Source organism: Lissotriton vulgaris, chromosome 5 (assembly GCF_964263255.1).
Source record: "Lissotriton vulgaris chromosome 5, aLisVul1.2, whole genome shotgun sequence".
Classification (NCBI taxonomy): Eukaryota; Metazoa; Chordata; class Amphibia; order Caudata; family Salamandridae; genus Lissotriton; species Lissotriton vulgaris.
In genome coordinates, this window is record NC_141693.1 from 1642437059 (window position 1) to 1642462958 (window position 25900).

Sequence of the window (25900 nt, forward strand, 5' to 3'; positions counted from 1 at the left end):
TTCAGATAATCCTGGAGAGTAGTTGGACCCTTGAAACCTAATGTTCTCAGGTTGCTGAAAAGCTTTCCTCTCTCTCTCTCTTCTGCTCTCCAGTCAAGACCTTGTCAGTCATTTCATTTCATAAATCTTTATTCGAATTCCGAGAATTCATAAAAGCACATTCACAAATTTACAATGGTGTTATAAAAGTCCCTATTAAAACTTGATAAATCCTAATAGACACCAGACAAATTTTACAATTTACTAAACAAAAGGAAAGTCAAGGATTGTCCATTGTTTTGCGGGCTCAAGTGGCAATTCTCAAGAAAGTGCTAGTGCGGAAAACTATTTCTTCATTGTCCAAGGGAAAGCGGCCTGTGTTTTTAAAAAAAGGGAGTTGAAAACCATTTTACATATTTTAAATAATATTTACAAAAGAAGAAAAAGTGCAAATCAGTTTGTGCGCTCACTCCGTCGCAGGGGCATTGTATGGTTTCTATGTTTGTCCGATAGCCTAGAGGAAAACTTAACAGAAATCTCACAGTTCCCGCCCTTAATCGAAATAAAAGGCTTCTTTGTCAGTTTAACATTGGCAGGGTAAGATATATTAATAAAGGGTACCTATACAATTCCCTGCCAATGTAATTAGAGACTGTGGACTTCTTGGATTCTTCCCTGACCCTTTCTGAGTTATAAAGTGCTTTTTTCAAGTCCTTCTTATGGAATGAATCGGCTCTGATTGGGTCTAAGAAGAGGCTACCTTTATCAATACTACAAAGACTCTGATAAACCCCCGAGAGCCAAGAAATATCCATTCCTCTCTCGCACTTGAGGCAGTCAGTTATCATTTCTTGCGTTAGAGTAGCAGATTTATTCCTCCAAACTGAATGCCAAAATAACACAGGTCGGGCGTTGAAAAAATCACAAATAAAATGCAAGTTAAGTTCCTTATGGCAAATTTACTGAGAAGTAGAAATCGGTGCACCCAGCAGCTTTCAGGTTTTGTGGATTTACATGTTAATGAGTGGGAGGGCAACCTGATTATTATTTCTCCCTTATTCTCTTTTTTGTGTATGATCTTGATAAATAGTGCCAACACGATAAATAGTTCCAGCGATCCGTGAGCACTACATCTCTGCAACGCTGCCCTAAGAGACACTCTATTCCAACAACCTTATGTTTGTGGATGCTTTGTTCTCAAGGGCCATGTTTGCAAATTTCGTACAGTAAGGGGTACAATGCTAATGGATACCAAGCGATCACTGCGTCTTTTCTCATTTGAACTGCTGTTTGATGGGCCTTGTGTAGAAGGACACTGAATTCCTATGGCAAATGTGCACTAGTGGCTTGAGGAGTGAGTGACCTGCATTAATGGACACTAAAGTAAAGGATGCCATTGGATTCTGAACGCCTCTGGTCAGACACGATTCAGGTACATATTCTAGCGTGCAATCTGCTAATGTGCTATATGTTATGCTGGTGGACCTGATCACTAAATGGCCCCATTATCATATATGGTTGCACTAGTCGCCCCCACCCCTATCAACAGGCAATGATTGTGGGTTAGATATTCATTTGTAGTAGTCCTTTTATGTTCATAGCTAGCTGAGCCTCAGTGACACTGCCCGCTTCCTTGATGTTGGTGATGCTGGTGGCTTATTGCTTCAGATGCCGAGTTCCCCTGTTACATTTCCTCTTCAAGCTAAACAGGAAAGTGTTCTCACCCTGTGAATGTAAAATTAAAATAGAGGAACAAGGCGTCTAACGGAGACATGGTGCCATCAAATCTTTATTTGAAATGAAGAACAGGAGCTTAAAAACCCAAGGTGGTGCACATGGGGGTGTCCGAACTTGGTTGCTAAAATAAGGATTATGATTTTGAGACAATTTTTAATGGTGGTGAAAAAGACAAACCTCAATGATAGCTTCTTCAAAACAGCTCCTGCAAACCTTTTGTGCTTATTATAGTGTTGCTTTGCCACATGCGTTTCACTGGCCAAGAAGTTGTAAGTCGTGGTTTCTTTTGTATGAAATCCTCAGTTTAACTCTGCCTCAGTGCATGAGAAAACACAGCTTCCGCTGTCCATTAACCGCCCAAGCATACTGGTTCAGCTTGCCTCGCATCCTCTGAATAGAACCACACGGTGGAGTTAATGCACAAACAGGCGTCCACAGATGACTAGGCTCACTGTGATTGGGTAACATCACTCAATTCAAATACAAAACAATCAATTTACCGTGTTCTAGCTTAAGAAGACCAGCATGCTTGGCGACTGTAGCAGGTTATTGTTTTTGCAAATTTATACATCTAGAGTCAGCATAAGGTTGCCCATAGACTCCCTGGGGCAGATTCACAGAACTAATCTGAGAAAAAGTCCTTAACTTACTACTTTTGGTATTCACAGAAAGCATTTAGTAGTAGAAACGTTAGGATTTTGTCTTAAGTTTGACTTAGGACAGACTCCTACTTTTACTACTACTAAATGCCTTCTGTGAATACCGAAAGTAGTAAGTTTAGGATTTTGTCTCAGATTACTTCTGTAAATCGGGCCCTCTGTATTCTCCTTTCCTAAGCCATGTTTGAGTTATTACTAGTATTTATGTTGCGTGTGCCCTCTTGAGACAGTAGTTCAGTGTTTCCTGTAAATGTTTCAGATGGGAAGACCTTAAGGTGTATCTGCATTCTATCATCAGCGTGATCTGCAGCCGCGGTCGGTAGGGGAGTACCTGCCGGGGCGGTGACGTGGGGAGGGGGAGGGGCAGGGTGGGGGTTAGTAATGTATGGATAATGTAGGTTTGCAGGTAAGTAAACATTTAAATAAATCAAACGAATTTCGTTGCGCTCACTGCATTGCATTTGGAGATGCAGTGCACGCAACGAAATTCTTTTGATTTATTTAAATGTTTACTTACCTGCAAACCTCCATTATCCATACATTACTAACCCCCACCCTGCCTCTCCCCCTGCCCACGTCACCGCCCCGGCAGGTACCCCCCTACCGACCGCGGCTGGTGATCTGGAGAGTCGTGTAAAAATACACATGTATTCACGCTTGTACCAGCTCTGGGAGGCCTGTAGTCCTTGAATCAAGAGCCAAAGGGCAAGAAATCAATGTATAGTTGTATCATTGATGCACAGAACACAGTTGAAAGAGACAATGCAGTGTAAGCTCTAATTCAGAAGGGAAGATGATGCAGACGTCACAGATCTCGATAAATCAAAACAAATGCTGTGCTCAGGTGTGGTCAGCAAAGGCCTGGAAGGCGAGTGGGTCTCACTAAGAATATCTGGTGAAACCAGGTCTTACACCGGGAGGAAGCCTAATGCTGAAGCAGGCAATCGCTAAATCTGAGTAAAGGGCATGAGTGCAGGGAGGACTCAAATGAGTTTCTGTGGCAGGTCATCAGTCCAATGTGGAGCCTAACACCGTCTCTTTGATGACACAGGGCCAACGTCACACATTTCAACCTTGTTCAAGCTTTTTTAGGTCGTCTGACTTTTCTCTGGTAGAGAATGTGAACGACTGATGCAATATTTGACTTATTTAGCCTCATTACATCTTAGACGGATGTAAATTGTTTTAACCCAGGTTGATTAAAACCGCAGGTCGAATTAGACATAGCAGATCATTTTGCTTCTAAACCCTGCATAACAAGGCAATATGGATTTTAGCATAATTAAAAGAGGAGCCATCTTAAATAAAACGTTCTGGTGGTTTAAATGTTTAGCTTTTAAGGGGATGGAATTTCTTTAATTTGGGTTAGTATATCAAGATTCGGGCCACATCTGTTTGCAGAGGACGGGCCACATCTAGTCACAGAAGAGATTAATAAAAAGATTATAAAAAACAATAGCGAAGCAAAAGTTAATTGAAAAGATATTAAAATGTAAGACAACACTATCTTACCAATTGGCTTAATATTAATGTTGTTACAGACTGCTGAAAAACCAAGTAAACCACAATAGATTCAGTTTGAACTAATTAGTAAAATACATTTAGTTTGCAATTATCCTTGAGGTTTTTAAATGTCTTGTCTACGGACAGCTTCAGTTGCATCCATTTTAGACTTAGAATGGGCTTGGGGTCAGCTGCTTGCTGATGATTCCGTTAGTTTCTTATCTTTGATTACAGTGCTCCTGATTTCGTGGCTTTCCTCCCACTTAGATTTGTCCCATATACGGAGCATTTTGGCCTCACTGTGTTTTATTTGCATTGAAGTGCATTGTGGATTGTTTTCTCTCCCCTATCTCTCGTCTTGCTTTTTCTGTTCTCTCTACCATTTCTTGAACCTACCCTCTTTATTTATTTAAATATTTTGCTCTCCTCTAGCATCTACTTGCCCTCCCTCACTTCTTCTTTTTCTCCCTGTCTCTCTCAGCTCTCCATGATCCCCTTCCACATTTCAAGAGGGTTGCAGTGCGGTAAGCAGCGGCCATCTTGGAATAGCTTTTCATAATATAAAAAAAATAATAATAATATTGAAGATGGTCACCCTGCTGACACGCGTATGTGTTCCAAAGGTCGACATCTTGGAATGCTTTTTATTTTGATTTTAGAATGTACATTTCATGATGGCTGCCTTGCATGCACACACGAATGCTGCCTTCCTAAAATGATTTTTGTAAATAATCAATGGCAAAGCTAATAAGTCCCTACCCAATAGCACAGGTGAGTCTATTGTTTTTGCCAGAGCTTGTTTATATTTAGTTTGAAAACATTTGTAAACATTTTTTAAAAGTAGCAAGCAACGTTTTAAAAAGTTTTAACTCTTTTTCCTGGTCATAACTTCAACCGTATCTATAGCTGTGCATTGATCTTACCTTAACTGGGGACATTTGTAATAACTCTGATTCTAACCAATCTTCCGACAAGGGAAAAACCACTGTAATTGTAAGTTGCTGCAATGCTCAAAGTTCTAATTTCAATGTATTTATCTCCAGTTAAATGTCTAATACGCACCTCTTACTCGGCTATTTTTATGTGGACAAGGGATCAGAGGTTTTACAACACAGCTGCAATTATACTGTTTAAACAAATCATTGTACTGTGCTCTTTCTATTATGGAAAGAGCACATTTCTTAAGTCTGTTAATAATTAAACTCGCTTATTCATGTTCATTGTGTCTGTCCTTAAAGACGTTTATGCAAGGGAAACTGGATCTTAAATATGATCTGTAGTTTGATTAAAAATGGGGAGACAGGGTGCCTGACTACAGACCCGCTATCAAACTCCCAGAAGCTGCTGTTTGTGTGACATAGGTTTGAAGCAAGAAGTGTCATGCTAGAATTAGCCTAGCTAACATGCTAGAATGGTGAGGTTACGCATTAGTAGGCTTCTGATTAGTATTAAGTGAACAGAAGAATTCTTTGGCGTAGCAGTATTTGAGATAAGCGCTGTTGAATGCGCCAGAACCGCAGTAACTGGGAATGCAAAGCTTGATATTACCAATTAAAACATGTCCCCAAATGTGGTCTGAGACTGTATTATTTAAGGGAGTTGATAAGCTGCAATTGCCTTCCGCTGCGTCTCTGTCAGAGCAGGGTTATCTGCATTAGTTCAACAATTAGCAGGTTACTTGACACCATAAAAATGATACCAAAAAAAGCTAGTGACTCTGGTGGCTAGTAATGTTATCTTTGTGTCTTCGGCATAGCAGTTAAATGTATGACTCCATTTCATTTGCGGTCATGGAGTTAAGAAGCGCCTCTTTTGAACAATTTCTACAATGGGGAAGTTGTTGATGGGGAGAAGATGGATGTGTGGCCTGATGAGTGAGTAACTGTTCCCTGAAAAGAAAGTTCTCATGTTCCCTACGATTGGGTACTAGCTAGTGGAATCTGTGACTTCATCAATGGAGTGGATCAGAATTCTAAGATTGTTTGATAGGAGGGATTTTGGAGTTTTTTAATAAAATTGCAATTTCACTTTAAGAGTACTCTAGGTTGGGAATCCTAGATAGCATTATCTCTAAAGTCCGAGGACCATGCGTGGTACTCATTTCTCCTGTAAAACTCTGTGGAACCATGTTATAAATCATAACATGGCGCACATCAGCTTCCGAACCTGGACCAAAACCCTAGAATCGGCAGAGCCCCTACTCTCTCACATCTGCAGAGCTGGAGGTCGTGGTCATGCCTTTTGGTACCTTGCTCCCAAGTGGAGTGACTTGCTCATGCATATCATAGCCGTCTCCTCAGTCTTTGAATTCTTCAAGAAACTGAAGATGTGCCTCTTTACCTAGGCCTCGGACTCGGCCAGCCCATTTCCCTTCTTATGTAGCGCCTGGATGCTCTCCCGGGAGATGTATGCTCTTCAAATAGTCATTACATCACTATCCCATTCGGTAATTATATAGTCTGAGTCTGGCTGTGGAGCAAAAAAGCCCTTTATATTGAAGTAGTGTTTTTTTTTTATTACATAGTTATGGTTCACCGACTTACAGTTTTTAGCCTCAGGGAATCTAAGTGACTTGCCCATTCTCACATTATTTCCAATCAAATGCCACAGCTGAGATTAGAATCCACATCTGAAGGTTGCAATGTTGGCAATTTAATCACAATACCACATTCTCTTCATTGAGTAAATACTTTATAGCTGATTTGAGTTTTTGTTCTCATTTCATTTCAACTCTTTTTTTAAAGTATTCATTGGTGCTCGTCCCCTTAGTAGCTCTTATTTGATTTGATTCAGCCAGCCACACCTTGCCACACCTTGCCACCCTTCATCCTGACTCAAAGCCTGTGGTTTCTCCAGGCTTGTTCAAATTCTTTCCATGGTTTAATTCACACTTCCTATGTCCTAAAACATATTTAAGGCCACTTGATTTTATATTTCAGTCAAAGGCAAAACTTGAATGGAAAGATTCACCTGCTATAACTAGGGTGACTAGACTGTCCGTTCTCAAGCAAGCTAGCGCCTGCAGCCAAAACACATCATTCATCCTTCAGTTTTCAGTAGCACCGGGATGTAGACTGATCATCACAGCAGCGCTCTGCTTCAAGAAAAGTGGGATTCTACTGTGGCGGCAGTCTCTGTGGCCTTCTGTTTTGATTACAGTGGGACTTTTAGTATGATTCCAGTCTATGGGGTTTACTTTTGTAGTGACATGTAGTTTTTAGTGTGCTATTCCTGTTTGATGTGTGACACCTTTGGTTTTAATAAGTGTGTGGTTCTAACCTGCTGCCAGTGTCTCAGGCCCCTGAACAGCTAGCTGTGGTAATACCCCTTGAGATGATGGTGCTGCTGCGCGGTAGGGAATTGTTACGTATGCGCTGGTTTCACATACAGTACATCATCAAACACTTAAGTCATAATTCATAGGCAAATATTTGCACAAACTATAATAATTGTGCTGTTTTAAAACTGTTTTTCAGGTCAGCCAGGAAAATAATTCCTCTCCTGTGTATGTGAATGTAGCAGAGCTGCGACAAGAGGCATCAAAGGCAGGCTCGTCGTCTCGCCTGCAGAGCACAAGCAGCACTATTGACGAATGGGAAACTCACACTGACCAGGACAGCGGGAAGTTGTTTTATTATAACAGTCTCACCGGCGAGACAACCTGGGAATCTCCCTTCTACCAGACAGACGACCCTGTGAATTCTCCCAACTCTGTAATCTCTGAAGAAAGCCCTATTGAGTCAGAATGGGAAAGATACTTTGACGAACCCACAGGACGCTTCTTTTTCTACAACTCCAGCACAGGGGAAACCTCTTGGCAGCCACCTGAGCAAGAAGAACTGAGCCCCCATGAGATGAAGCCCGTGTACTACCCGTTTCCGACAATGGATCAGAGGGTATGTTTCGTCACTTGCTTATGCCTAGCTGACTCATGCACATTAGCCCTACACATTTTAGACACAATAGGTTATGGAGGAATGCAGTAAATTATGCAGTGAATGATTGTGGAAGAGTGTTCTTAGGGAGTTGACTATGTGAACCGGCCTGGCTGATGTGTCACCAGAAATGCTGTTCAAGGGAGGCGAATGCACCAATGATGGCACCCACAAAGCTAATTTCTGTTTTGGTGAAGTCTAAGAATTTGAAGTACTCGGTGTAATCAGGCAGAGTTGCCTTACACACTACAAAGGAATTGCAAGCCAGTGTTCCCAGCGAATATTTAATTTCCTTACACTTGATCTCATCAATTCTTAATGGCTAGGCCTCTAGAAATGGAGTGCAAGAAGCCAGTTGAAATAGAGAGCTTGGGGCCTTTTCATCACAAGACATACATATCTAAGAGGTGCAGACAAGGCACCCTCTGTGAGTTAGTGGCTAGCTTGGGGACTATCGAAAATGGAGCCATGGGTTTGCATCACTGTTTCAGTAAAATATATGTAATTCTGGTCAAATGACTTTATCTCCTGTACTTCAGCTCTGAAAGCATGTAGCAGAGCGTGCTGTTAAGTACTGTCCAAATTGCATGTTCATATCCTTCTGCCATTTATTTTTCTTATTTTTTTATTTTGAGAGTTTTATATAGCGCTGGCTAGACCCGGAGGTATCAGAGCGCTTTACATAAGGTTCCACAGAAATTACAAAATTACATCAGTTACACGTTACATCAGTTACTAGAAAAACATTGTAGTAAACGAAATAAATGGAGCTTAGAAGGATAAGGGGGTGGAGTAAAGGGGTAGGAGGTAGATAAGATGGAGAGATGAAAGGAGAGTCAACCCAAAGTCCGGCTGGGTAGGTGACGGCTGAGGGGGAAGTCCACAAGTCCATCTACTCTTTGGCTATTGAATAGCTCCACCGGGCTTCAGCCAAACAGCTATGTCTCAACGGGAAAACAATTAAAGAGCAAAGAGGAGGGATAAATGAAGCGTAAGGAAAAACGGGGGTCTTGGACCCGGGTTCAAAGATAACACCATCTCTGCGCTCTTACTTTAAGGCAATACCCCAGGTCCTGAGCCTTGCACAGAGCAGTCATTTCTCTACTAGAACACCCTCAGAGACAATCCTTACCCTCAGAGACAATCCTTAGCCCATCATTAGTTGGAAATATGGTCTCTGTCTCTCTAAATATGGAAAACATACAGCCAGCTGCTATGCTAGAAAACCCTGCAGACTTTAATGGTGATAATGGCGGCGTCAATGCCTTAAACCCTGACATGAGTACTGCCGTTCCATCTAGTAACACAAGACTGGCAGACCCTGGTCTCCCTGATAGTTGTATGAACCATGTAGCAAATGAAAGTCCGGCATTAGAATCAGACAATCAGTCTCAAGTACTTGAAGTTCTTCCAATTCCAGACCAGAATACTCAGAGCACTATACTGCAATTAACTTGGATTCCTCTATCTCTCAGCCCTGAAGCACAGTTGCCACCGGAAGTCATTGTCTCTACCTCACCTTTAGACCTCTCTTCAGTACTAACTATGTTTTCAAATCTGACAGCCGACATTAAACGAGGATTTGAGGAGTCATCTAAAATCCAGAGAGAGATTAGGTCTTACTGTGAATCACTGGACAGCAAAATTGATGGGTTATTTTCAAGGACGGGAGCCTTGGAAGAGACAAAAGCAGTAATGTCCATAGAACTAGACAATGTCAAGGAGGAGATATTGAAGCTTAAAAGAGAGGATACTGCACCGGCTGAAAGAATAGAGGTTTTGGAAAACAATGCGAGGCGATGTAATAGTCGCATCCTGAATGTACCAGAAGCAAACAAAGGTTCCAACATTAAGGCATACATTATCCAACTCCTAATAAAATCCTTAAATTTAAAACGCACAGAGGAGGAGCTTAACCTGGATATTCAGCGTATTCATAGGGATCCATTCTGGCGTAATCCGCAACGTGCAAAGCCCGCAAGATTCTAGTGAATTTCCACACGTTTCAACTCAAGGATCATATCTTAAATTTGGCCTTAAAACAAAAATCTTGACAGGCGAAGGTTTTTCCTTTCAAGTGCGCTCTGACTTGTCGAGGGCGACCCTTGATAAACAGTGGGAGCTGGGTCGGAGGATGGAGGCATTTAGAAACTTGGGAGCATCTGTCCAGTTGAGCTTCCCTGCAGCACTCAAGATCATGCTAAATAACAAAATGTTCAACGTCCGCACAGTCCAAGCAGCAGATGAATTATTGTTAAGTTTTGGCACCTCTAAAAATTGACTCTAGCTTAATCACAGGCTGAGAAAGTTTGAGGGCTCTCCTCACATACCAGTTTATAGAGCTTACTTATGAATGAAAGTACAAAAATCTTAGCTCGGTATGAACCTTTCTAATAGAAGACAAATATAATAGTTTAACTCAGAAAAGAAGACACTATAAAAAAAAAAGAAATCACATTAATATCACGTAATGTTCTACAAAAAATATATATATATATATATATATATATATATATATTCTTTGCAATAGCAAATCACATTGAGCACGAGTTTATGAATGTTTCCCTGTATAAAACCCTATATAGATACCACTTTAAGCTATATATTCAAATTTTCAAATCGGAGTGTCCCTACCAAAAGGCTCGACTAAACTTAGGTATATTTAGTCCTCCAATATTCTAAACTGTAACGCCCCGTCTGAGCCTGGAAAGAGTATCAGGGGTATCACAAACCGGATCCCTTCCGGTTGGATAATCAAGGGTTCCTCAGGGGTGGGGGGATGGTGTTCACGAGGAACGGGGTTAGGGAAATAAAAAATAAAATGTTTCTCATCTCTAAAATGGCGGTTGATAATTCTATAAATAAACAATGGAAGAATCTCGCTCACTTTAGTAATACCAAGGGGAATGTATTAGCAGGACTCCCAATCATTATCATTAGATATGCCAATTATGAGTACCATTAGGATTCTCTCCTGGAATGTTAATGGGCTGCGCACCAAACCTAGAGCCAACACAATTGTACAATACATCCGAGATTTTGATGCGCAGGTCATTATTCTCCAGGAGGCACACCTGCTTGAGGCTGAAGTACTGGATTTGGTAAAAAAGAATAGATGGATAGATCTATCAGTTTCTACGTCTCAGACAGTTAATACAAGAGGGGTTGTCATTTTATTTAAAAAAAACCATCACAACAAGACTTCTGAAGCAAAAGGTCGATCCTCATGGTAGATGGGCAATCGCGGCTGTTATGATCGGGGGGTCATGCATTACGTTGGTTGGTTATTATGGGCCTAACCGTGATGATCCATCTGTCCTGGCCACGGTGTTCTCCGAGCTGTTACATTTTCCAGAACCCATGATAATAGCGGGAGATTTTAACATTGTGCTTGATCCGCAGCTGGATAAGTCTCCTAGTCGACAACTGGTTCACTCTAAATCCAGGTACCTTCTAATTAAAAATATGTATCAATACGGATTTATTGATATTTGGAGGGTAAGGTCGGGTCAGAAATCTGGCTCTTCCTTTAGAAACTATAAGTACCGTCACAGATCAAGGAGCGATTTTATACTAGTAAACAAATGCTTGGATAAGTCAGTTAGGAATATAACTTATCTACCATCTCACCTGTCCGATCATTCGGCTATACTCCTAGACTTTGAACTACAGTCCCAAATCTCGACAAGGTCGTGGTCAATCAACAGATCTTTTCTTACATCCCCCGAGGATCTGGAGTATGTTAAGGTGGAGAAGTAAGAATTCTTTAAAATCAACATTGGTTCGGCGTGCTCTAGTTCAGTATGGGATGCTTTTAAATGCTCTTTGAGAGGGATCATCAAGAATAAAACTTTGTTTCGTAAGAAACAATACACCCAATCGGTTACACTAATAGAGGCCAATATATCAAAAGCCCAATCAGAATTAGAAAATCTAAACAATTGCCCAGATCATGTCATACATGCTAAGCAGGAGGAGCTGACGAAACTTAAAGGGTTAATGGCTTCTGTATTAAACCAGCGTATTCTGCAAAGGTGGGAAGCCAGTAAATTAGCCAATTTTGAATTCGGTGAAGGGGCAGGCAAACTACTAGTCTGGAAGTCTAGAACAGATCAAACGCGTAATAATATCGACTCTATAATTACCGGCTCCGGTACACTATCTTCGGACCCAGAAATAAGGTCAGCTTTCAAAGATTTTTTCCAGGCTATATATCGAGAGGACAATAACATCACCTCTATTGATGTAGGAAACTGGCTCAATAAAATTTCCCCACCAGTACTTTCTAAAGAACAAGTGAATCTGTTAGACCACCCAATTATGGTTGAGGAGGTATTATCTGCTATATTAAACAGTAAATCTGGAAAGGCGGCGGGCCGGGATGGCATTCCGGCAGAGCTATATAAACATATTGCAGCAGATATCGCTCCCTTACTCACCAAACTATTCAATCAAATACTGGTAGATGGCGATTTACCTCCCTCATCATGGAACAAAGCTTCCATCACGCTTATTTTGAAACCAGGCAAAGCAGCCACCGCCTGCGGTTCGTATCGTCCAATTTCAGTTCTTAATGCTGATTATAAGATCTTTGCGTCAATACTAGCCAAGCGATTGGGACAGGTAGCCCCCTCAGTCCTACATCCCAACCAAAAGGGCTTCGTTAAAGGTTGCCAACTTTACGAGCTAATATACGACCTAATAGGTGCAATCGACATGGCAACTAATTCATCACTACCCTTGGCTATTCTCACTTTGGACGCCACCAAGGCCTTCGACAGGGTCAATTGGAAATACCGGTCTTGGAAAAGTTCGGTGTAGACCGGGCTTTCCGCAGAGCGGTGGAACGTTTGTATCACAAACCTTCAGCCTCGGTCTTGGTTAATGGCGGACTGTCGGAACCTTTTACCATCACAAGGGGCACCCGGCAGGGTTGCCCGCTTTCGCCCCTACTTTTTGATATCTATATAGAGCCATTCGCTCAACTAATTCGTGAAGATATTAATATCGCTCCATTTAGATATAGAGACTGGGAAAAAAAAGTATCTTTATATGCTGACCATCTTATGATCTTAACTTCTGATAGCAGCACAGCGTTTCCGTCCGTCATTAATTTGGCACAACAATTTGGTAACATCTCTGGCTATGAAATTAACGCCACAAAGACTGAGATTATGGCATGGAACAGCATAACAGCGCCACTCCCAGTACAACCTTGTGACAGTATGAGATATTTAGGCATAAAAATCCTAAAAGATATCAATCAGATCGCCCCTACAAATTTTACTCTGGTGGCCAAAGACTGTAGGAAGTTAATGAATTCCTGGAGACATCTTCCATTGACGCTCCTAGGTCGATCCAACTTAGTTAAGATGTCCATTTTATCTAGGTTGACCTTTATTTTCAATAGTTTACCACTTTACTTTGAAAAAAAAATGATAGCAAAGATGCAGAGCGACATCACCTCATTCATATGGAGGAATAAGATTGCAAGAATTTCTTGGAATAAATTAAGAATTAAGGCGTCGTAGGGAGAAGGGGGGTTTGGCCGGCCCTGACATTCAAATCTATGCCTGGGCATTTCAGCTGACACATGCCGAATACTATTTAAAACTCCATCAGATCAGGGTATCGGCCTCATGTTCTCAACACTATTAAAATGTGAAGGTTTAAACCAGATGGCATTTCTATTCAAGTTTGGAGACCCAAATTTTTTAAAGAAAATTAAGTTGAAGATACTGCAAGGCCTAGCGAGAACCTGGTATAATCTTAGAACCATTACCAAAATAGGCTACTATTCTAATGGTTCTCCAATATGGGATCTTCCGGCTCCTCCGGGGTGGACTAAAGATGCATTGATAAGCCCGCTAAAAGATGCTGGGATCTTAACTTGGAGAGATTTGTTTTTTGAGGGGGAAATGCTTACCTGGGAACATCTAGTGAGTAAGGTAGGCCCCAATCTCTCTAGACTTAAATTCCTTCAGATCTCTAGTTGGGCGCTTGCACAAAAATCTGGCCCCACACGCCGTTCACAACGACCATTGGGAGGCAATAGTCAACTAGAAACTTCCTTACTCGATAACGCCCCAAAAACTGAAGAGGTTTTCCACTTTTATAACTTAATCTTAGAGGAAATAGACGGAGTATTCCATCTTCCGGATCAGCTTTGGGGTTCTCTATTGCCTGCAGTAAATGTAAATGAACTATGGGAGACATCCTTTATCGTTCTCTGGGACATTGTTAAATCTGCCTGGCTGCGAAGAAACCATTTCTTTACCCTTCACAGGGCTTACTATTCTCCTCAGAGGTTGTCCAAATTTTCATCAGGTACACCAGTAGCTTGCCCCCGCTGTGGTCAGGTCGCAGCCTCTGACGCACATATGTTTTATGATTGCTCACATCTAGCATCTTATGGGCAATCAATAAGCAACAAATTAACATCTTCTACAGGCATCACTGTGAATATAGATCTAAGCCTTGTAATTCTTGGAGTAATGGACAAAAAACGTAGTGCAAATAACAATCTCTTGTTCTACTCAATGCTAGTGGCCCAACGGGAGATTTGTAGGCGCTGGAAAGAGGCCTCTCCCCGACACTACAAGACTGGAGTTCTTCCATGCATTATATATCGAAATTGGATCTTTCCAGGGGTGGTAAACCTGAAAAAAGAGCTTTTTGGTTGAAACTCGATTGGTCTCTACAATTAGAAGTTGGGGATTTTCGCTTTATCACGCCTGTCCTTTTTCTTTACGGTCAATCTGTGGTAAAAGCAATGGTGGAATTTGGCTAATGTCAAGCACCATCCCAATAGTACATAAGGGTCTGTGATTTATTGTGAAACTGACTTGAATGTAGGGTCCTGGCGCTCCTTCGTAACGATCGACCCCTACCAGTCCTGCACTGAGACAGTATGTCTGTTTTTCAAGTCACACTTTTCCTAGTCCACGGTACTGATGGGCCAGCCATGGTTGAGATGAGGAACAAAAAATAAATAAATAAATAAATTAAAAAAAAGAATGGGGGTGGAGTAAAGTGGTAGGATAGAGAATACAACGGGAAGACAAAGTAAGTTCTGTCCAAAGTCTGGCTGAGTAGGTGACGGCTGAAAGGGTAGTCCACAGCCCATCTCCTCTTTAGCTATCAAGTAGCTCCACCGGGCATCCGTCAAAAAGCCAGGTCTCCACAGTCAGAGGTAGGTTCACAGATTCAATATCTTGATGGGGTGGGAAGGGGGTATGACGGAGAGACTAAGGAAAGTCTGCATAAAGTCTGGCTGAGTAGGTGACGGCCGAGGGGGAGTCCACAGCCCAACTCCTCTTTAGATATCCGGTAACTCCACCGGCATCAGTCAAATAGCTAGGTCTCCACAGTCATGGGAAAGATCCCAGAGTAGAAGTCCAGAAGGGTGAGCAGGAGCAAGGTCAGGTGAGGGCTGTGATCAAGATCACGTTCAAAGACCAGTTATATTGTCCAGGAGTATTAGAGCATCATGGAGCAACCCACTGAGGTGGCCATCTTGAGGTCAGGCACGGGGATTGTGTCCATAATGCATAAAATCAGTAGGTCCTCAGTATTCGCAAGAACTCGAAATGCAAAGGGGGTGTGATCTATGCAGTGGTGAGGCATGAGGACACGTTCCTTTTTCGCATGTTTTAAAAAGGGGGAGAGTGAGTCACCCCACCTCCAGCCACAAACGTAACTGAGAGGTAACGAGGGCAAGTGAGTAGAATAATGCGCAACGATCACCCCAGGGGGGTTAGCCAGTAAAACAGGCTGTGGGCCGAGGGTAGGGAGGCCTTCTTAGAAGGACAGAAACAACGGTCAGTGGCATCCGAAAGCATCCTTCTCGATCCCGGGAGCGATCCCACAGCTAGCTCCCTGGGCGCCATCTTGGCATCTTCGCTAACTGGGAAAGTCATTGATTTATTCGTGAGAGAGCAGCACATGAGGGGAAGGGCGATCGCCGTGCAGATTAAATGGTGCACGACGGGCTGCTAATTTCCCGCCGAGGTCCTGATCTCTGCAAAGGGATTCAGCAGTGAGACGGCTGCAGGTTCAGCTCGTAGTTCCCTCCCCCTCCAGTTGCATCCGCACCTTACCGATGTTTCGGACCGGAAAACTCATCGTTTAGGCAGCCTTCCTCCCATGGGTTCTGGTCGGCAGATCAATGCCTCGGGAGGAAGGCCGAGAGTCCACCACCAAGTGCCCAAACGAAGATTTTAGATTTTAATAGAAATCCACTTCATGTTCTAGAGAGATGTTCTTGTTACAATATAAGATGTTCTCTTTAACTTGTATATACAATATTCAAAAATCTACCTTTATCCTAAATAGATTACCTGCTTATTTACATTTTATTGACAAAAGTCAGGTTTAAGTCAATAGCATTTAAACAGGCAGACAAATCATAAAAGCTTTGAATGTTTCAGCCATTCATATTCCTTGATGGGTGAATTTCACTGATTGCGGAATATACAGTTCATATTCCAGTCCCTTCAAAGCAAGTGCCTGAAACCTGAATATAAGATTGTCCGAGTTATGAGAAGCTGGTCATACTGTCTAGTGAATTGCTAGTAAATAGCTTGCAACTGCTGCCAAACACGTACACTGTTTTTGCAATTAAATTAGCATACTGGACATTTGTGTAAGCTGTCTGTAATGTGTATACAGGTGACATAGAGCATTTAAAAGCTCCAAACGTTACCATGCAATTAAGCTTTTTCCACTTAAATTTGCAGCAAAATTGTCATTTTGTTTAAATGCTGGTTTGCTAGTTTCTGTTATGAAGTAAGTACATATGTGATTGTCACAGTTCAGTGAGAGATACCAGGAGAGTGTGTGTGAACTCTACATAGATTCGCTGAGGGAATTTAACCACTCATGGCTGAGCTCATCTTTTGGTAATCGGCGGAGACACTTTCAAGGTAAGAGTTGAACAAAACTGAGAAGCGTCAAGGCAACCTGCTTTGGCAAATCCCTATCTGCCTGGTGTAGGGATTGGAGAGGTGTCTCCAGGTTTGGCCTGACTCTCCAAACCAGGAAGTTGCTTTGAGGGGGATGTATGACGTTACAACGCATACTTTTACAACGCCTACCTTTACAACGCAATTTTTACACCGCAACATCCATTACAACGCATACCATTACAACGCATGCCATTACAACGAATTCTTTGAAACTACCTTTGCAACGCATTTCACTACAACGCATACTACCTTTACAATGCATACCATTACAACGCATAACATTACATTGCATGTAAGGTAAGAGTTGTATAGTGTAGGGGTAAAATTACTATTCTAACTCCAAGGGGTGCAACAGTAGGGTAAGTGTTGGATAGTGTAGGGGTAAAAATTACTATTCTAACTCCAGGGGGTGCAACAGTAGGGTAAGTGTTGGATAGTGTAGGGGTAAAAATTACTATTCTAACTTCAGGGGGTGCAACAGTAGGGTAAGTGTTGGATAGTGTAAGGGTACTATGTGTTGTAATGCTATACGTTGTAATGGTATGCGCTATAATGACTGCGTTGTAATGTCATGCGTTGTATTGTTGTGCGTTGTAGTGTCATGCGTTGTAATGTTTGCGTTGTAAATGCATGCGTTGTAATGGATGTTGCGTTGTAAAAGTTTTGTTGTAATGGTAGTGCGGTGTAAACATTGCGTTGTAAAGGTTGTTTCCCCTTTGAGGGCTATGGAATCTACTCTCATGCTAACCCGAACAAGCAAGGACAAAGACTGGCAGTTTGAAGCTTTTTTCTGCTCACTTTGATATGAAACGGAGTTTGGAAATGTGTTTTTTAGGAGACCCAGAGTGTTGTGTCCTTTAATGAAATGTAGCTTTGCATTCATCTTGCATAACTAAACACAAAAGAAAGAAATATTTTTTATGCCTATATCCTGCTTTGTCTTGTATCGAATGGAAATGAAAAATGGAAGTACTTGAGTCATAGGCTGAATGTCATATACTACCTGCGTTTCAGGGTCAAGTCACACCTGCGAGTGATGATGACTGATTCATTGGCATTGCAAACTAAAAGTATTTCTTCTAATGTAATGCCAAGATATTTTTGAGACTAGCGAGCATTCTGTGCCATTTTTGTGCCACACTTTTGCGTGCTCACTTGGTATCCTGGTTTGAATTAGCCATAAATATACAATATGTGTTTTTTTAGCCTCTCAAATACTTCAGTGAATTATACTCTTGTCTACATCACACGTTTTCAGATGGTGCAGAATCACAGTTGCCACGTACCTCCATATCATCAGTACACGACTTTTTCAGTTTCTGGGGTTTTCTACCACCAAGTATTATCATTAGGCATGTCACTGTAACTGGTTCAATTGAAACAACTCTAAGCCTCCTAGAAGACATTAGAGTGGCAAATGAAAGGCCAGGTCTAGACACATTGTGGCTTGATGCAAGAAGCTTATTAGCAACCCTCTGCTTTATTCCATACCACACCCTCTTGTGAGAGGTTATAAACCACAATCTTAGAGGCTTTCTGCCCATGGTTCATCATCAAAACTATTATTTTAGTGCTCAAAACACCATCCCCTTATAATAAAGGTTCTTACATGCTGTAATATTAGATGAAACAACTTGGTTATGTGTAAGAAGAAGTTTTGGTGGAGACAGAGTCCCTGCAGTGAGCAATGGGAAAAGTCAATGTCCTAGATATAAATTAGGTAGTACTGACAAATAGTTAAATTTTAAAAGTATCAAAATCTCCTGTGCTGTTTGTGACATAATGATCTTTTTATTTCTGAGTTTAACTGAAGGATCACACTGCAAAATGTGCTTTTACTGCCTGTTGTCCTATGTGGCGTATATCCTAGGACAACCCTTATGAAGATGTGTTTCAATTGCTGCCTGTTGTCCCTAGAGGTCTATCAGGAGTTTGTTTGTTGATATCTTTAAGGTCTAAATAGGATGTGCTTTGATCAGTAAGATAAAATAAACACTTAATGATTAGTCTTCGGTGGTAGAAAATGTAATTGAAAATGACTGCTGTATAAACCCTTTAAATATCACTCATGGCTTATTTTTTTCTGGAATATCTTTAGCCACCCACACCGGAAACGGACTATCCTGAGTATTCTCCAGAGTATGATGCCTTTCCTGCAGAGGACTACTCTCCGCAGGATACCCACCACAACTTCTTCTTCCCTTTTATTCAACCAGAGAGATCCCCATTAGCGTATGACATCGGTTCACCACCAGGATGGTCCTGTGAGACCAACAAAGATGGAAAAAAAGTGTACACCCACATTACTACACATGAGATGGTAAGTGTTGCAGGCATGCACGTACAACAGTACACATGTCCATTCAGGGAAGGCAACTTTAGGAAAGATAGAAAATACATAGTCTCAAAAATAGCCAATATTCGGAATACAGCTGCAGAATTCACCCAAAATATGAAAATTTAATTTCATCATGTATCCTACTGCCACATGGACACTCCTTGGAGGAGCCATGCGTGTTATAAAATGCAATCATCCTCATCATCATCACATGTCCTTTGTATCCTCTTCTAATTCCTGTTCCTCTCCGTTAGGCCTTGCTCTTCATTCTTTTCTTCTTCCTCAAGCAGTGTTGACTGATGTGGCTCACTTTAGGCAAAGCATGTCTGGAGTTTTCAATTTTGACATGCAGAGTGGAAGTTGCCTTACAGTCTCGTTGACTGTTGTATTGAGGCTATACCCAATCTCATTTGCAGATGATTGTTCCGTGTTCGTAGTGACCGAGTGAACAAGTCATTAGAATGAGGCTCAGATTAATCAACACTTTCTGAAATTAAGTCAAGGACCCACTGATCACTTTGTGTTTGTTGTTCTTTGTTCTCTCCAGTGAGCAATCTGGAGTAGAGGGTATCTCTGTTATAGTTCACCAAGTACCATAACCACAGGTCTCTCCGCTCACTCAGTTACCTTTAGGGAAAACTCCAAAGTCAGGGGCCAGGTTAATTTGTGTGCGATTTAGAAATCTAAAACAATAAGCACGCTCAATATAGTATTTGGTTATTGGTTTTGATGAATTATTTTCCTATTTAGTGGCTCATGTCCCAGGATGATCAAGGACGGACCTTTTTCCATACGCCAGACGGCTCTGAATCCCAATGGACCCTTCCTCAGGTAAGCTAATCAATACGCTCTGATTCTGCCACCATGCAGCGCACATGTGTATATTTACCTAGGAGCGCTTTGAATATAGGTTCTTTCTGATACATAATTGTCAGGAAGTTAAAGAATACATGACCCCAAAAATTGTTTCTGAAAAGCACATTGAACACATGAGGAGGTGAATGTTAGTTGCCTACAGAGCCAAGCTTTTGGAGGGGAATTGTCCCATACCCGGGGCACAGTATTTAAGAAGGGGGCCTTTTGTGGGGGTATAGGAGATCGCCATCAAGAAGGGAGAACACTAACTTGTAGCATGCCAGAACAAAATAGCACCAGAATACTTGTTCCAGAAGGAGCAGAGCAAAGCCGCGGACCAGGGAAGGCAGGCATTGCAGGTTCCAGGAAGCTGGAATAATCCCTCCAGCAGAGTAACCCCAAAACACCAAGGACTGTTGGTGAGGAGAAGGGGCAGGCCTGGAGATCTGTAGGTGGTGAAGCCACATGAAAGGAGGATTAATAGAGACGGAGGAGGAAAAGATTGCCTGAAAGTTCCTTCATCAATGAGAACGAAAGGTGGAGGGACAGAGACAGGAATAGGGTGGGGCCTGAGGTCCTAAAACTCAGGTTTCTATCAGTAGAGATGGAGGTTGGCTATGCAGTCACCTTCTTCCTTATCATAGGTGCTTGTTCTTTCCAGGTGGAAGATGCTAGAACCTGCCAGGAATTGGAGATGGACCAGTAATTAGGAACCAGGAGGAGGCGCATGATTCCTGTAGGTTAAAATGGAGAGGGGCGCCATTCAAGCTCAGGATAAGCTAACTCCAAGGGAGTCCAGGCTCCCAGTATGGGAGTTATGAGCTGGGACTCATGCCCAAGGCTACAGTCAGAACCACGACTCTGAAGAGTAAGGGTGGCAGGAAAAGACTCATGACCAGGAGACTTGCCATGACAGGAGTTAAATGTGTGTATTAACTGTAATAAACCGGCTTTTAGTTTCATAAAACACAGCTTTTCTCCCGATCCGTCATCTGCCAGTCAATGGCGCATTTTTTTAATCTACAAACTGATATGTAAATGTGGAAATTGATAGTTTTGCAGAGTGAATCTTTCTGGATTCACTATGCTGTGCATTATTCGGCGGTCTTGTGGTTGGGTCCGGAATCATAGTCTTTTCTTTGTTTTTTTTTCGGAGCCCAGGTGTGCGTCAAAGTCCCACCTTTTGGTGTATTTCCGGTGACGTCGGCACGCTTCCTGCGGAAGCTCCCACTCTTGGGCGCCATCTTCAGATTCTTTTTTCCGCGGTTGGATCTGGATCGTTCCCGAAAGGGCTCCAGACTTTTTTGGAGAAAAAAGAAGAAAAATACACATTTTTGGACAAAAAGATATTGGGAAAGACTACAGGAGACTACATCATCGAAGAGGACGACTAAGGAAAAGAAGAACTTCAAGAACTTCGACGTCCATCGGGGAATGCACGCTCCAGGGAGCCCCCTGAACGCAAGAGATGGACAAGACTCCATTCAAATTCTGCTGTAACTGCCACCACAAGTACGTGCAGAAGGACCAGCACCCGGTTTGCAACCTTTGCCTACCGGTCGACCACGAGAGCAAGGACTGCAACGCCTGCTCCGCCTTCACGCCGAAGACTCTTCGAGTTAGAGCGAGACTGAGGGTAGCCAACACCAACATGCAGGGCAAGGGCCAGCCACCGCCCTTTCGAGACCTGGGGCTATAATCAGACGAAGAGGATAACGCCGCCGCCGAAGACGATGACTACATGGTCGTAGAGACCGATAATACAAAGACTCTGAAGAAGGTAGGAGACTCTACGACCCCTAGACCCGAGAGAGACCCTGAGTCTCGAAAAAAAAGAGGGGAAACCCTCGAAAGCACCGATGCCGAACACTTCGGCGTCCGCGGCTACTCCCAGGCCCAGCGGATCCTCTGAGAAGGACTCCCTGGCGCCGAGAGCTGGAGAACAGCAAAAGACGTGGAAAAACGACCCTGAAAAGGAGCGTTTGACGCCGAGGGAAAAAGACCCGAAGAGCACTTCGGCGCCGGCATAGGGCCCGAAAGTCAGCTCGACAGTCGGAGAGCGTAGAGACCTTCGACGAACCAGAAGAAGAGGTGGCCTCCTACTACGACTATGAAGGATACGACGACCGCAGGACGCTCCTCAGGTATGCATCCTCGGAGATTCAGGAAATAGATTGGCAAGACGTCGACACCGAGGGTCCGGAAGAAGATGTCGACCCGTATCCTTCGAGACCCTCGCCGCCTGATGACATTGGGATTTACAACACAGTCATCAGAAATGCAGCTGCAGTTTTCAAGGTAAAACTCGATGAAGAGAAGCAGAAGGCAGACTTCTTTCTAGAGACACTGCTCCCCACACAAACCAGGAGCCAGTACCTGCCCGTGCTCGAAAGCGTCATGGCACAGGGAAAAGAGGCTTTCAAGGAGCCTGCAACCTGCAAACCCGTCACTCCCAGCACGGAGAAAAAGTATAAACATTCTTCCAAGGACCCACCTTACTTTCAGGGCTCGGTCTCGGCAGACTCCATGATCGCGGCCACGGCAAGGAAGAGGGCCAATGTGCCTACTACTTCAGGGCCACCTCCAGACAAAGAAAGCAGGAGAATGGAACGGAATGCCGCAATGCACTGGCGTATGGCAAATTCCAACGCACTGCTCAACAGGCACCAGTACCAGATCTTGGAAGAGCTGGGCCAGTTAATAAAGAACATGCCTCATGAATTCAGGCAAGAGGAGGGGAAGAATGTGGCAAATTCGTGCCTCAAAACTGCCCTGGGCGGAGCAGACACCTCCAGCAGACTCATGATGATGGGCATCACGGAAAGGAGACAAGCCTGGCTCAAGATTTCAAGCCAGAAGTGCAACACAGCATCCTGAACACCCCGTTCAACGGAGAGACGTTGTTCATGGCCCCAGTAGATGAGAAGCTCAGCCAACTGAAGAAGGATAATGAGACTGCAAGATCCATGTGGGCATTGCAGTTCAGAGGTACTAAGCGAGGCACCCCATCACGAAGACCTAACTGGAGGGCAGGAAACCAGCCAGGAACAGCGCACCAGGCGTTCCATCAAGCCCACCAGGCAGACACCCAGACACAGCAAGGGCAACAAAAGCAGTCCTGGCAGTACCAGGAAAGAGGCCAGTCCTTTCGCGGGAGAGGGAATGGACGTGGACAGAATAGGAGAGGGGGACAACAGCCACCCTCTAAGTGACTTAATCAAGCTCCAAGTGCCCTCTCATGCAAAAACTGCCAGGGTGGAGTACAAGCACAACAGACAGGAGTTACGTGAATTAAACACCTGTGAGCATGTAAGCCCAGTGGGAGGAAGGCTAAAGCACTTCTTCCAGGAGTGGAAGAGAATAACTTCAGACAAATGGGTACTCAACATCATACAGTTCGTGTATTGCATAGAGTTGGAAGGGAAACCAACGAGCAGAAAGCCGAAAAGAAGGGCGCTAGCAAGGAAAAAGCTAGAGCTCCTTTAAGAGGAAGCAATAGAGCTCCTGCAAAAGAAGGCCATAGAACCAGTGCCTTACAGAGAAAGGAACAAGGGTGTGTACTCAACATACTTCCTGGTACCAAAGGTAGACGAAACGATGAGACCCATCCTGGACCCTAAGATTCTTAAACAGATTCATAAGAACGCAAAAGTTCAAAATGAACTCCTTACAAGAGGTACTTCCTCAATTGCAAGGCGGTGACTTCATGGTCACCATAGAACTCAAGGTTGCCTACCTGCACATCCCAATGAACAGGGGGCACAAGCATCTGCTCAGGTTCATCATCGGAGAGGACCACTACCAGTTCACAACCCTGGCGTTCGGCCTCAAATCGGCACCAAGGGTCTTCACAAAGTGCCTCGTAACAGTCTTAGCACACCTACGAAGGGAGGGAATACACGTATACCCTTACCTGGACGACTGGCTAATAAAAGCAAGCTCATACAGAACGTGCAAGCAGCACGCACAGAGAGTGACGAGCACACTGATGAACCTGTGGTTCTCCATCCACTGGGGGAAATCCTCAATGGTACCAGAACAAATAAAAATCTTTCTGGGAGCACAGATCGACACCTTACAAAGCAAGGTGTTCAAGAGCGAGAAGAGAACGGTAGCACTGGTGAAGGAGACGCAGCTCTACCAGAAGGGGCAAGCTCGAACAGTGAGGACAGTGAGCAAAATCATGGGCATGATGGCATCATGCATAAAATTAGTGCCAAATGTACGGCTACACATGAGACCCTTGCAGGAATGGCTACAGGAGCAATGGTCACAAGCTACAGGTCGTTGGGAGGATCTAGTGGTTGTAACGCACTCCGTGCAGAAAGAGATGGCATGGTGGAACATGGGGAACATAACAAGGGGGAAGCCTCTGACGCCACCAATGCCAACAGTGACCATCACCACAGACTCATCCCAGAAAGGATGGGAAGCTCGCATGGAGAAACTCAGAGTGAGGGGTCTGTGGACACTAGCAGATGTGGTCAGACACATCAATTACCTGGAGATGAAGACCGTTTTCCTCGCTATAAAAGCATTCCAGACAAAGCTGTACAACCAGAGAGTGTTGGTACAGACAGACAACACAACAGCGATGTTCTACATCAACAAGCAGGGTGGGACACAATCAGCCCCGCTTTCGAAGCTAGCGCAGGAGATATGGAGATGGGCCATCCCAATCAAGCTAGACCTACTAGCCATTCATCTACCAGGGAAGGACAATGTAGAAGCAGATTAGCTCAGCAGACAGACATCGGCATCCCACGAGTGGAAGGATGCACAAGAAACAAGGAGGTTGTTCGAAAGGTGGGGGACACCGTCGGTGGGTCTATTTGCAACACGCCCAAATGCCAAAACTTCGCATTCAGGCTGCCCGGGGAGAGGTCCCTGGGCAATGCCCTATGGATAGACTGGTCGAGGACATTTGCTTACGCTTTTCCCCCAATACCGCTGATGCACAGGGTACTCGGGAAGTGCCGAACAAGCAACATGACCCTGATACTGTTCACACCGCAGTGGGCCAGGCAGACATGGTACTCACAGATCATGGAGATGGCACGGAGCGCACCCCACCGATTCGGGAGAAGAAAAGACCTACTCTCCATGCAAAACGGAGTGGTGCTGCACCCAGAGCCCGAGAGCCTGAGCCTAGTAGCGTGGCTCCTGAGGACATAGTTTGCCCATCTGAAACTGCCAGAAAGCACCCTGAGGGTACTTCGGGAGGCACGAAGGCCCAGCACACGAAAGTGCTACGTATCAAAATGGAAGAGATTTACACTGTGGTGCAGGAGGGAAAAGCTACACAATAAGATGCAGAAGGACTCAACGGTGCTAAAATACCTCACGCACCTGCTCGACAAAAACCTAAGCTCATCCTCATTAAGTGTTCACTTGGCAGCAATAGTCGCTTGCACGAGAGGAGAAACATGCAAGAGTTTCTTCACATCACAGGTTGTTAAGAGATTCCTGGAGGGAGCAAAGAGAATTGCACCACCAAAGAGGGTGCTGCCACCTGCATGGAACCTTAACCTAGTCCTAACAGAACTCATGAAAGAACCTTTCGAACCAATTCACAAGGCCTCCCTAGAAATGCTGACCATGAAAAAAGCCTTTCTGGTAGCAATCACCTCACTGCGCAGGGTGAGCGAGCTACAGGCGCTAACGCTACAAGAACCCTACATCCAGATACACAACGATAGGGTGGTGATGAGAACGGACCCACACTTCATGCCAAAGGTGGTGTCAAGATTCCACATGACCCAGACTATACAAATACCAAGTTTCTTACAGAAACCGGCCACCAGCGCTGAACGGGCTCTGCACACCCTAGATGCCAGAAGGGCAGTCATACACTACATTGAGAGAATGAAGGAACACAGGAAAAAAAAGCAGTTCTTTGTGTCCGCTAACAATTTCATGGGGAAAGCA

At 43.6% G+C, this 25900-nt stretch overlaps 1 protein-coding gene across 4 annotated transcripts in view; it reads left to right on the forward strand.

Moving 5' to 3' along the window:
• LOC147716893 (rho GTPase-activating protein 27-like) overlaps positions 1 to 25900 on the forward strand; it is a 163862-nt gene that overhangs the window by 13892 nt on the left and 124070 nt on the right. For all 4 annotated transcript variants that reach the window (XM_086923784.1, XM_086923786.1, XM_086923785.1 and 1 more), the window contains exons 2-4: positions 7355 to 7774; positions 18878 to 19099; positions 19868 to 19948. In XM_086923784.1, coding sequence (XP_086779910.1) covers positions 7355 to 7774; positions 18878 to 19099; positions 19868 to 19948 — 723 coding nt within the window. The remainder of the gene's footprint in view (positions 1 to 7354; positions 7775 to 18877; positions 19100 to 19867; positions 19949 to 25900) is intronic.